The following is a 13,187-nucleotide window of genomic DNA, read 5'->3' as shown; positions in this document are numbered from 1 at the left end:
CTTGTGTGTGGAGCAGAATCTGGGAATCTGGCCCTTTCTAGATGCAGATTCAAAAATGTGCTGAATATTTTAAGAGGTGACTTTTTTTTGCCAGTGAGTTTACTTGTAGCTTCAAACAACTTAAACTATCTTCCCCCTAAAGTCTACAGTTCATCAGTAAGCAAAGTCCTTCACTAAAATCAAACAGACTGGGCTGGAGAGATGGCTCAGCAGTTAAGAGCACTACTGGCTGCTCTTCCGAAGGTCCTGAGTTCAAATCTCAGCAACCACATGGTGGCTCACAACCATCCATAATGAGATCTGATTCCCTCTTCTGGGTGTCTGAAGACAGCTACAGTGTACTTAATTACATATAATAAACAAACAAACAAAAAAAAACGGACTTTAATAGTAGGTAGTTGATTAAAGAATTGCCAGCTTCTTAGGCATGATAATGGTGGGGCTTTTTTTTTTTCTCATCTTATAAATATTTCCGAGTGAAAGGATGAATATTTTGTCAAGAAAGAAATTGTCGTGGGGCAAAGTTGTAGCTCAGTGAGTCCCTGGCAGCTAGACATCTGTATTCCATTTGCAGCAACACACACACACCTGAAAGAAAGGAATACCGGATAAGTAAATTAGCTCCCAGTTGGAGATTGTGGAAGCCAGCTGATAGGTCCAAAAGGACTCATTATGTTCCTTTTTTCACTTTCATATACCTTTAAATTTTCCCATAAGTGATTGTGAGAGGTTTTGGTAGGTGTTTGTTATTGTTGCTGTTGTTTTATTTTTGGTGTTGGTTTTGTTTGCTTGCTTATTTTCTGGAGACAAGTGTTCATTCTGTAGCCCAGGCTCTTGAACTCATTGCCTAAAACTGGAATCTCCTTGTACTTGGCTCCCCAAGGCAGAGCCCTTGCCCGTGTCAGCCCACTGTGCTGGCTTCCACTACAGATGCTCAAGTATCGAAGCCCCAAAATAAAGCAGGCAGTGAAAATCTTAGAGACCTGTTAAGGGAGGTTTTGTAGATATGGACAAAATTTAAACTCTTTCAACAGATGTTTATCTCCTCTCCCCACACCTCACCTCTTTAATCCTAAAGACAGGATCTCATTGTTTCCTAGGCTGACCTAGAACTGTTGGACTCCTGTTACCATCCTGCGTCAACTTCCTGAGTAACTGGGACTACAGGTGTGTGTCCAACTCGGCTTTCCTCTCCAACCTGGAAGTTCTCTTTAAGTGTAACTGTAACATACGTGCAAATCTTTATGGCAATAGTTTGCACATTAGTCTTTATTTCTGAGAAAGAAAAATTCTGTGAAACAGTGAGATTTGGTGAAAACACACTACTCTGTGATCTCCCAAGTGTAGCTTATGTATCAGAGCTGATGTCTCTGGGTGGCTTTTTAATCCCTTCCTCTTCCTTTCATCTACCCATCCTCTCAGCTCCAGCCCGACAGCATGGAACCACAGGTTACTCTAAATGTCACTTTTAAAAATGAAACTCAAAGCTTTCTGGTTTCGGATCCAGAAAATACAACCTGGGCTGATGTTGAAGCTATGGTAAGTACCATTTTGTTCTGTTTCTCAGTGGTTTAAATACAGATATTTTTCAAAATGTAGCTATTTTGAGCAGTTTATTTTATCTATTTCTGGACTTTTTTGAAAATTGTATTTTTACAGGGATTTGGTATTTGTAGAGGATATGTACCAGGACAGACAGAAGAAACAACTATGTTCCTTTAAACCTCTTTAAAATTACATATATTAATTTTTTTTGAGAGAGAGCAAAGGTCTGGAACAATTTTGGGAGTTGGTTCTCTCTACTCTATGAGGTAAAATTATATTTTGAGTGAATTGGGGTTTAGAAACATTCTGAGGGATAAATTAGGCTGTCCTCCCCTGCAGCCAGGCTGTAGGGGGTATTGTCTGGCTGAAGAGCAGACAGCCGCTGTGTTTGTTACCTGACGGATGTGATTTGTGTTTTGCAAGACCTGCCAGTTGCTTTATTGCTGGGTCAAAGGTTGGCTGTCTCAGAACTGGCCAAAAGCAAAGCAAGCACTCCCGTGGGTGCTGCAGCAGCAGCTCCTTTCCTCCTCGCTTTGGAAATAGTTTCCTTCGTCTGGTTTGCCCTTTGTACTCTTTGCCATGGTCAATGGTTTACTACTTGGGCATCTGTGTTCAGTGTAACCATTTTTGGGTACAGATATGTCTTTACCTGGTTATCTATGTGGGTAGCTTCAACAGGAAGGAAATCTTAGAGAGGGCCTTTCCAGTGTCTAGTTCCCTGGCTTCCAGGGCTTTCTCGTATTCGCCGTCTCTTCTTTTCTTTTTTCTTTTTCTTTTATTAATTAACCAAACATTGGGGAATGTTGGGGTTTTGTCTAAGCTCCACCCCACACCTACCTGGCAATAGCCAGGTATGCCCCGCCCCAGAGATCTGGCCCACTATAAGAGGGGCTACTTGCTCCTCCTCTCTCTCTTTTTGCTCTCCGCTCTCCCATACTCTCTCACCTCTCTGCCCTTGGGGCTCTTCCCCCCCTCCACGTGGTCATGGCCGGCCTCCACACTCTCTCTCTCTCTACCTCTCTCTCTACCACTAACTTCCATCCCCTATTCTGAATAAACTCTATTCTATACCATGTCTGTGTGTGTGTGGTCCCTCAGGGGCAGAGGTGCCCAGGCAAGGGCCCGCCTGGACACCTTCCCCCACGCCGCCTAGCCACACTCACCTAACCCCCTATACTCCCCCCTTTAAGCCCTATACTCCCCCCTTTAAGCCCCTTCATCATCCTGCTGCAGAAAGTCCTTTCACTTGGTGCCGAAAGTCCTTCACTCTCCATACTGCCCTAGGCAGGTGGCTGTGAGGAAGGGGGGGGGGGGTGTCTTGTTAAATGACCTGAGCACCACATATCTTTCTTTCTCTAGCAGTTGACTGAGTTGGCAGCTTGCCCTTTTCTTCTTTTTGGATTTTTTTTTTTTTTAAAGATTTATTTTATATATGTGAGTACCCTGTCACTGCCTTCAGACACACCAGAAGAGGGCATCAGATCTGGTTACAGATGGTTGTGTGGTTTTGGGAATTGAACTTTAGGACCTCTGGAAAAGCAGATGATGGGTGCTCTTAACCACTGAGCCATCTCTCCAGCCTGAAATGCTTAAATTATAAAAGTGTATTACATGCCCATTATAAGACATGAAACAGTCTTAACATGTAAGGCGATAATGTGTCTGTCCACAAACTCCTGCATGTGCTCTTCACATCTCCTTTAAGCTACCAGAGAAGACACCCGAGGAACTTAGCTGCATTTCCATGTTCGTGTGGTTATCAGTAGGGTCATACAGAAACAGTGTTCTGCATCCTGCCTTTCTTGCCAAGCAGTCCATCGTAGCTGCAGTTCCTTGTCGGTAGTCACAGCAAAGCTCAGTCTTCTAAAGCTGCGAGGCCACAGTGGTTTTAGTATTGCTGAACTCTATGGATGTAACCATTACTTACTGATTTCCCAACCAAGGTTTTCTTTCTTTTCCCATTATAAAATAGACAGGCCCTACATCTCAGTATGAGTAACTTATGTGTGGTTCTATAGAGCAGATTCTATCCAAAGGTGATGTGGGTTTTGAACTTTAAAAAAATTGGTGTGCTGTGGTGTCATGTGTGTGTGTGTGTTGAGTCCTTCAGTCTTTATGTGAGTCCTGAGGATCAAACTCAGGTTAGTAGGCTATATACGACAAGCACTTTACTACTTTAAGCCATTTCATTAGCCTGGCTTTAAATTTTGCTAGATAGGGGTTAGAGCGGTGGCCCAGTGGTGAAGAACACTGGCAGCTCTTCCAGAGGACAGACCCAGTTTGATTTCTAGCACCCAGAGGGCCACTCACAGCCGTCTGTAACTGCAGTTCTAGAACACTGGCCATCTTCTTCTTTCCCTTGCAGGCACCAGACATTCACAAGATGCACAGGCACATGAAGGCAAAATGCATACAATCAATAATAAATAATAAAATAATAATAAAATAAATAAATAGCTGTGAAGCGTTCCGCAGAATAATTATAACAATGCACAGAAAAATGACTTAATGCCTTGAAGGATTCTTTGTGTTTTATTTGGTGGTGCTGGAGGTCAGCTGTCGGGCCTTCTACATCCCAGACAAATATTCTGCCACTGAGCTTTGTTCCTTGCCCTGAATCTTTGACAACACTGAATATTACAACTTCAAAAATTGCTCGCCACCATGCATGGTGGTGCACACCTCTAGTCCCAGTATTTGGAGGCAGAGGCAGGTAGGTCTCTGTGAGTCCAAGGCCAGCCAGATCTACAAAGTGAATTCCAGGACAGCCAGGACCACTAAATGACCATGTCTCAAAAAAAAAATGTTTACAATCTTAATAATGTGTCAGATGTGTCTTTGTTTACACTGTGGCTAGTGGTAAAGTTGAATATGTTTTTATATATTTATTACCATTCCTGTTTCCTCTTCTGTAAATTTTGTGCACATTTTTACTTGTATTACTCTGTTAAATTTTTGTTGCTATTTTTTGTAAGTCTCTCTGACTGTTCTGGAACTTATTTTGTAGAGCAGACTGGTCTCAAACACACAGGCATCCACCTGCCTCAGACATTCACCTGCCTCTGCCTCCTGCTTGCTGGGAATAAAAGCCTAAGGAGGTGCACCATTGTCCTGGGCACTGGATTATTCCTCCTACAGTCGGTTTTCATGAGTGAGTCTGTGTGTGTGTGTGTGTGTGTGTGTGTGTGTGTGTGTATTGCAAGTTTTACCCCTTTATCTATTACCACTTGCAGATGTTTTCTCTTAGTCTGTTTGTACTTATTTCTAAAACTATATTAAGGTGTTATGTCCCTTGGTGAAGGAAGGGCTCAGCATTTCCAGAGCTCTGCATTGGGTCCCCAGCAGAAGAAAAGAATGAACAGAAGGGGCGGGCAGGGGCTCCTAGGGTTAAGCCCTTACCATACAGATGTGAGCACCAGGGTTTGGATTCCCAGCACCCATACAAATGTAAGGTGCATGCTATGACCTGTCTGTAATCAGTTACTTAGGAAGCCCATACAGGGCATCCTGGAAGCAAACTGGTTGACTAGCCAAATTGGTGAGCTCTGGGTTCAAGAGGTTTTGCCTCAATATGTAAGTTAGAGGAGATTCATGGGCTGCTATCTGCAGGCTGCAAGAGCTGTGGTCTTGGAAAGGTCCACAGTTCCACCACACTACTGGTAGCTTACGCACAGTACTCTCCAGCTCCATCATTTAAGCTAATGCTGGTCATGTTTGGAAAGTTCATATTCAATGAAAGAAAGTTAAAATGTTTAATTTTATATAGTGAGATACACTAAACCAGTTGTTTCATTTGCAGGTAAAAGTTTCATTTGATCTGAATACTATCCAAATAAAATACCTGGATGAGGAAAATGAGGAGGTAAAGTATCTGTGAACTCCATTATTAGATATTAGAACAGGAACCTTTTCCAGGGTGAAACAGAACTTAAAAGTTCAGAATAAAGCCCATTTTAACGGCTTATACCTGCCTTTCCAGTGCTTGGGAAGTTTAAGCCCCTGGACTGTAGAACAAAGCACTGTCTCAGAGAGCTATTGGGGTATGGAGACAGAAGAAAGAAAAACTAAATGCATTTGATATTTGTATACTTCATGAAGACAGGGCAGGGAGGCAGAGGCAGGCAGATCTCTGAGGCCAGTCTGGTCTACAAAGAGAGTTCCAGGACAGCCAGAGCTGCACAGAGGAACCCTGTCTCAAAACAGCAACAACATCAAAAACTATTGGCATCTGAGCTGGAGTTGAGAAATGGGAAAGCAACATGAAGAATATCAGAGAAAGAACCTAAAATTATAGCAAGGCTATCATTTAGTTTATGATGATGGTGGAGCTAAATAGGGATAGTTTATGAAGTGGTTAAAGTGTATAGACTAGCAATAGTGGTATCGGGTGCATCATCATCTTTTACCATAAGAAAGCAGAAGCTCAGAGAGGTTAGGAATCTTGCCCAAAGGCACAAAAGTACTGAAGTAGGGGCCCCAGATCCGATGCTCCTAGCCTACACTATGCTACATGTTAATACCACTAAGATAGCCGGGCAGTGGTGGCACACACCTCTAATCCCATCACTTGGGAGGCAGAGGCATGTGAATTTCTAAGTTTGAGGCCAGCCTAGTCTATAGAATGATCTCCAGGACAGCCAGGGCTACACAGAGAAACCCTGTCTCAAAAACAAAAACAAAACAAAACAAAAACACTAAGATAAAACAGAGCACATTATTTGCACAGTTGTTGGAATGCTGACCACCTAACCTGAGTGTTTGCTATGAAACAAAATGCTCAGGTGATGAGACTTAGAATTAACTGTTGCTTTTTTTTCTCTTCATAGATATCCATCAATAGTCAAGGTAAGTTCCTAAGAAAAATCTTGTTAGCTTTACTTAAAATTTGCCTGACATGGGAATACCTGTCTTTAAGTTCAATACTGAGGAGGCTGAGGCAGGAGGATCCTTAGTTTAAAGGCAGTCTGGACCACATAGTGAAACCCTGTTTCAAAACAAATTAATCTGCCCATTAAGGTGTTTCTATTTAAATTATGCTTTGCTCTAGCATATGTTTTAGAATAGAATTTGGTATTCTGTAAACCAGTGTTGTACCCAGTCATCTGTGGCATTAGCTTTGTAGGAGATTCTTTTTTCTTACTGAGGCAGGGTCTCAGGATATCTCCAGCTTACTTCTAACTCAGTGTGTAGCCTAGGATGACCTTATGATTCTCTGCCTCCACCCCCACTGTATGCACTCTACCAGCTCCGCTACATCCCAGCCTCGTAGGACTTTTATTGTATACCAGTGTTTTTAATAGAAGATCATACATTTGTACTATCCCAGGACAGGTCTTATCCAACATGGTAGTTAAATGCTGATCTTCTGAAAATGATACACAGCCAGTTTGTCACAACTCATTCTGCTAGTGTTGCATTTGTTTTTGATCTGGCATATATGTGAATATCAGTGCACAGGCAAATCATGTCTGTGTTTGTCAGACAATTGGTTGTAGTCCCTACAATTTTATGTGAACCAAGTAAAATGACAGTCTTACCACAGTCCAGGAACTTCACTGAATCTTAGGCTTCACAAAGTACAGTTAGAGGATTGGGGTTGATATTTTGTACTTTAGAAGGCCAGAGCAACACAGAGGGACTTGAGAAGAAGATGCCTTGCAGTAGCTTCTCGGCATTGGGTCACTCTGCAGTAACTTCCAGAGGAGATGCCACACCAGAAGGCACCAACAACAGATCAAAGTATAATCTCACCAAAGTCCAACTTGGTGGAAGCAATGAGTTTGTTGGGCTTTCTTGCAGAGCAGAGCAAGAGTGTATGAGAACATATAAACAGCTAGTTCTCTGCAAGGTCCCACCCCATCATGGTTTGCAATCTTACTGTATCATCAGGACCTGCTTTTAGCCATCCTCAACTTGTGTAAATAGGCTATCATCTCTCCAGACCTCTTGCAGCTAGTGAAAGGAGTAGAATCTCAGGCAAGGGTCTCCTGACACCTCAGTGGAGTGGCAATAGCTCCAATGCCAAAGTCCTGGCTACCACTGTATCGCTGTGCTCTGGTTGTCATAGCTATAGGGGAAGAGGCCAGGAATGAAATCTTGTTATGGCCAGGAGGAAGAGCACCGGATAATAACAATAATAATAAGGGAGTCCATATATGAAGATTCTAAGAATTTAAGTAGGATTTTAAAAATAAGTTATATACTTTTAAGAAGTACAACATTGATAGACAATATATACAGGTGGCTTTCAAAGGTTGCCTCAGCATTTTTTTTTTTTTTTTTTTTTTTTTTTTTTTTTTGGTTTTTTTCGAGACAGGGTTTCTCTGTGTAGCCCTGGCTGTCCTGGAACTCATTCTGTAGACCAGGCTGGCCTCGAACTCAGAAATCCGCCTGCCTCTCTCTGCCTCCCAGAGTGCTGGGATTACAGGCCGGTGCCACCACCGCCCGGCGTGCCTCAGCATTTTTTAATTTAAAAAAATTAAAATATGCATCATCTCACAGTTGCTACCCTACACACCCGCCTGCCACTTCAGGGTGATGGTAGCTGCAATCTATGGCAAGAATTTTCAATATAATACATCATTATTAACTATAGTCTTTATGTTTTACAATAGAACTATAAGATTAGCCAAGTATAGTATGACCCTTCTGTAATCCCAACACACATAAGATTAAGTTTGACGTCAGCCTGAGCTACATAGCTAGACTCTTCCACCCCCCAAAAAATCAGTTAACTGTAAGGTAGATGATATTCAGTGTAATTTGTAAAACTGGTCAAAAAAAAAAATCACTGTTTTGTTTTGTTCCTTTAGGAGAATATGAAGAAGCACTTAAGGTAATGTTACTTAAATATTATTTCCAAATAATTTGAAAAATACTTACTGAAATCTAAACTCCCCTGGAAAGTACTAAGAAAAAGTAGAATGATACCCGTGAGTTAGGGGGTCTGTGGTAAGTAGGGCAGGTGACTCAGCAGCAGACAGTTCCTACTACAGTTCAAGATGATGTGTCATCTCATTTTGGGTCTTAGTGCCACCATCTTAAAAAGAAGCCTCAGGGGTTAAGAGTACTAGCTATTCTTCCAGGTCCTAAGTTCAATTCCCACATAACCACATGGTGGCTCACAACCATTTGTAATGGGATCTGATGCCCTCTTCTGGCATGCTGGTGTACGTGCAGATAGAGTACTCAAATAAAATAATAAATAAAGCAGCAGCAGCCCTGGGCATGGTGGGACATTTCTATAATGCTAGCACTCCAGAGACCAAGGTGCTGGATCATTGAGTTCAAAGACAAATTAGGTTGTGTTAGCAAGATTGTGTCTCAAAGACAAAAAAAAAAAAAGAGAGAGAGAGAGATGGCAAGAGGACTGTTTAAACCTAATTTAGGGATAACCTGGGCAACAGAACAAAACCTAGTTTCAAATAAAATATTTTGTGTACAGGAAATTTTAGGTGATTTTTTTCTTTTTTGCCATGCTGTGCTAACTCAGACCCTCATGTGTGCTGACAAGTGTCCGATATCCCATCCTAATAGGAATCTTAAGACTGTTGATAGGTAAAGAAGCAGCAGTTATGGGACAGAGGGGGCTACTAGACTCTTAGTTATTCAATCGCTAATTTTCCTTAAACATTTATAAACCTTCATGAAACCCAAACAGCTTCTTGGAGTTTCCATAATACTTTATCAGGAAGATGTTCTTCACAGAGACAGCTGCTTTAGCTTGCTTTCTAAAGTACTAGGTTAGGGGAAGTCGGTGCTTAACTATATGGGATAGCTTTAAGTATCCATGATTAGTATCAGTCTGGAATTAATTCTGTTTTAGAAAGTTGAGATTAGAGTTAATATGTTACAGAACAAGCAGTTAACAGGTAATACACACCTCAGAGGGTGAAGCAGGAAGATCTTGGGCTGGATGCTCGCCAGGGCAATCAAGGCAGACCCCATGTCAGAACAGGCAGACAAAATAATTAAAGAGGAACCCAGTAAATAGCAAAAGCTCACCTAACAATTTCTTCAAATTTTAACTTCCTAAAGCCATTTGTCCGTAATATTCTTGACAAACATCAGGCTAGCTATTAATGTAGAGGCTATCTTCATCTAAAATGCTTGGGACCAGATATGCTTCGGTTTTTTAAATTTGATTTGGGGGTGTTTGTACATTCATAATGAGATATCTTAGCAATGGGTTCCAAGGCTAAATTTGAAATTTATTTGTGTCATATACACTTTACATAGCCTAGAGGTACTTTTCTACAGTATCCTTAGTATATAGTATTTTGGATACTGCTGGTCGTAAAATGCCAGGTGCTAATTTTCCACTAGTGGCATCTTGTCACTCAAGGGTTAAGTTTAATTAAGGGTACTCTTACTGTTCACTTAGAAATGCAAACAAAGGGCAGGGTATTGGTGGCTCTGGCTGCCTTTAATCCCAGCACTTGGGAGGCAGAGGCAGGCTGATTTCTGAGTTTGAGGCCAGCCTGGTCTACAGAGTTTCAGAACAGCCAGGGCTACATAGAGAAACCCTGTCTCGGAAAAAAAAAATGCAAACAAAAATCATAGCATAGTTTACTGCTTCTGTGTTTTGATGCTTTGACATTTCATTTGGAAAAGGAGAATCACAATGTATTTTTATTTTGTAACATGCTCTTGTAACACTTTTAGATGGCTAACATTAAGCAAGGAAATCAACTACAGATGCAAGTCCATGAGCGGCGCCATGAACGGCGCCATGAACGGCGCCGTGTCGTAGATGAAGCGACCCCCAAGACTGTAGAAAAACAAGGGGCTGCCAAGGCTGGGAAGAAGCCACTCGCACATTACTCCTCGCTGGTGAAAGTCGTGGGATCAGATATGAAGACCACAGAGGAGCCTACAGCGGAGGTCTGAAGATGGTGGCGCCTGTCTGTCTAACCCTAACCTTACAGCTCATTGTCTCATAGAACATTTCAACAGTCATCAAAGATTTGGGCAAGGACGCTCAGGAAATAGCTTTGAAAGCACAATACCCTGAGTTTGATCCCCAGAACCCATGTTAAAAAACTAAGAAGCTCCCAGCACTCTGGGAGGCAGAGGCAGGTGGATTTCTAAGTTCAAGGCCAGCCTGGTCTACAGAGTGAGTTCCAGGACAGCCAGGGCTACACCAAGAAACCCTGTCTCGAAAAAACCAAATCCAAAAAAAAACCCCCAAAAGCTAGAGAGATGGCTTACTGGTAAAGAGGTGGTGTGCAAGAATGAGTGCATGAGTTCCAATCCCCCCAATTCACATAGTTCATGTGGTAACCCTGATGTGTCTGTAAACCCAGTGCTCCTGTGGGAAGATGGAAAGCAGAGATGGGAGGATCTCTGAAAGCCGACCCGCCAGCTACCTTGGCATGTGCAGTAGTGAACAGTAGAAAAGGACTCTGAGGTGGAAGGAAGAACCAACACCCAGTGCTGTCCTCTGATTGCCACATGTGTACCCAGACTCACATAAAAGCCGGGTGTCATTCATGTGTCATCTCAGGACTGAAGAAGCAGAAGGTTCCTTGGGGCTTGCAGGACAGCTAGCCTAGCCTAGTTGGCTTCTTCCAGGCCAGTGAGTCTGCCTCAAAAAGATTACTTCTAGAGAAAGGGAAATAACTGGAATACATATTTCGATTTTCTTTTGTATTCTTTCACACACACACACACACACAAAAAAAAACCCCTACTTGCATGTCACATGCTTTTGACCTTTCATTAAAGAAATAATACATTTTAGAAAAACTTAGAAAAAGTCGCGTCTCCTGTATTTTCTCCCAGCCATGTTCTCCAGCTCCATGTGGCACAGAGCAGCATCAGGACCAGCCCCCAGATTGGTTTACAAGCTACCTGGAGATGGTGAGTGTCCTTTCTAACCTGGGTTTTAGCAGCACTGTTGGCCCAGGTGGAAAGCTGAACCCAGATGGCTTCAGTCTCTGCTGCAGGGGAGTGGCAGCTATGACTTCTGACATAGAGCAAATGTAGAGAAGGAAGTTCTATCCTTTGCCTGAAGCATCATAAAAAGAGACAATCTGGTTCTAAGTGTGTGAGAGAGACAGACAGATGTCTGTGCTTGAGAAGGACACAGTAACAGCTTTGTCCCCAGGAAAAATCAGCTTCTACAAGAGGCAGAGACTTACTACATTTCTATGCATTCCTCCGGTACCCATTAGCCATGTTCTTGAGTTACACCAGAGACAGGGAACCAGAGCTGTTTTCGTCTCACTCTGCCTGGTGCAGGAACTGAGGTCCCTACCTTCTGTTCTGCATTGTAGTTCAGAGAACAAGTAGTTAAGGAAACGGTGGAGAAGCTTGAACAGAGGTTGCAGGAGAAGCTTGTCCTCCAGAAGCCACCCTTGGGCTCCGCACCCTCAGACGTCTCAATGCCTATTTCAGAGGAAACCCTGTTTTTGCCAGAGAACCAGTTCAGCTGGCATATTGCTTGTAGCCACTGCCAAAAGCGGATCGTCGGTGTGCGCTACCAGTGTAGGTAAGCAGTTCCCGGGCAGAAGCAGTGGTTGACTAGCATTCTGGGAAGTTTAGGGGAAGCTGTGACTCTTCTTTCTCCAGCAGTAAGTAATGACGCTTTGACTTAGAAGCACAAGCTCCTCCTCATTTGCATGCGTTGTGGCCTTAGTGGGAACTATTGACAGTGCTATTCAGATACACATTTGGATTAACAGAATCAGGCAATTAAGTTCCCTCAGTCAAAATTAGGTCACTAAGGATAGACACACGCCCACACCCTCTTGTTCAAAATGTTCTTGTATCTTCTTTCCATAAACTACTTCATGGAAATAGGCCTGAGCAGGAGTTACTTTTCACATTGGACTGAGGAACTTATGCCTTGGCATAGCCAAGTGGCAATTGAAAGTCACCATGCAGCTGGTAATGGAGCAAACATAAAGCGTAATCTGGTCCGCTCCTCTCTGCTCCGGGGACTTCCTGCTGTGAGGTTTTACTCTGTGGGTCTTTTCACACAGCCTGTGCCCGTCCTACAACATTTGTGAAGGTTGCGAAGCTGGACCTTACACCCACGACATTAACCATGTTTTGCTAAAGTTGCGGAGACCTGTTGCGATTTCCTCTGAGCCATTTTTCTACTCAAAGTATTCCACTCCTCGTCTGCCTGTTGCTTTGGAACAAGTCAGGTAAAGCTATACACTTGTGGCTGCTCATCTACTTAGCTTCTTGACTCTGCTGACACAAAGTACTGCTGTTGACAATATCTGAGTGGGCTGAAGAGCTAGCTGATGGTAAGAGCACCTGCTGCTTTGCCAAGGACCCTGGTTCATTTCCCAGCATCCACTGTGGCAGCTCACAACAGCCTGTACTTCCAGTTCCAAGGGATCAGACACACGTTTCTGGCCTGCATGGGCATCAGGCACACATGTGGTACACATACATATTAAAGCAAACACTCATACACATGAATTAATCTTTTTTTCTTTTTTCCTCCCTTCCTGCTCGATCGAGCCCATAGGTTATTTGTTTCTCATTACAGATGGTTGTGAGCCACCATGTGGTTGCTGAGATTTGAACTTATGACCTCCAGAAGAGCAGTTGGTGATCCTAACCACTGAGCCATCTCACTAGCCCCGATCTTTTTTAAAAGTCTAGCCAGATGCCTTTAAATCACA

The 13,187-nt window shown here is 42.9% G+C and overlaps 1 protein-coding gene across 11 annotated transcripts in view; it reads left to right on the top strand.

The window, feature by feature from the left end:
* Window positions 1-13,187, top strand: part of Nbr1 (NBR1 autophagy cargo receptor) — a 30,332-nt gene that overhangs the window by 2,823 nt on the left and 14,322 nt on the right. For all 11 annotated transcript variants that reach the window (XR_007979694.1, XR_007979695.1, XM_052194252.1 and 8 more), the window contains 9 exons: window positions 1,101-1,167; window positions 1,423-1,539; window positions 5,345-5,407; window positions 6,372-6,390; window positions 8,358-8,380; window positions 10,210-10,428; window positions 11,329-11,406; window positions 11,823-12,037; window positions 12,531-12,698. Coding sequence is in view for 9 of the 11 variants with exons in the window: in XM_052194252.1 (XP_052050212.1) it covers window positions 1,438-1,539; window positions 5,345-5,407; window positions 6,372-6,390; window positions 8,358-8,380; window positions 10,210-10,428; window positions 11,329-11,406; window positions 11,823-12,037; window positions 12,531-12,698 (887 nt within the window). In the remaining 2 variants the exon portion in view is untranslated. The remainder of the gene's footprint in view (window positions 1-1,100; window positions 1,168-1,422; window positions 1,540-5,344; window positions 5,408-6,371; window positions 6,391-8,357; window positions 8,381-10,209; window positions 10,429-11,328; window positions 11,407-11,822; window positions 12,038-12,530; window positions 12,699-13,187) is intronic.

Source organism: Apodemus sylvaticus, chromosome 10, assembly GCF_947179515.1.
Source record: "Apodemus sylvaticus chromosome 10, mApoSyl1.1, whole genome shotgun sequence".
NCBI lineage: Eukaryota > Metazoa > Chordata > Mammalia > Rodentia > Muridae > Apodemus > Apodemus sylvaticus.
The sequence above is the reverse complement of the archived record's forward strand: the minus strand, read 5'-3'. Positions and strand labels throughout refer to the sequence as shown.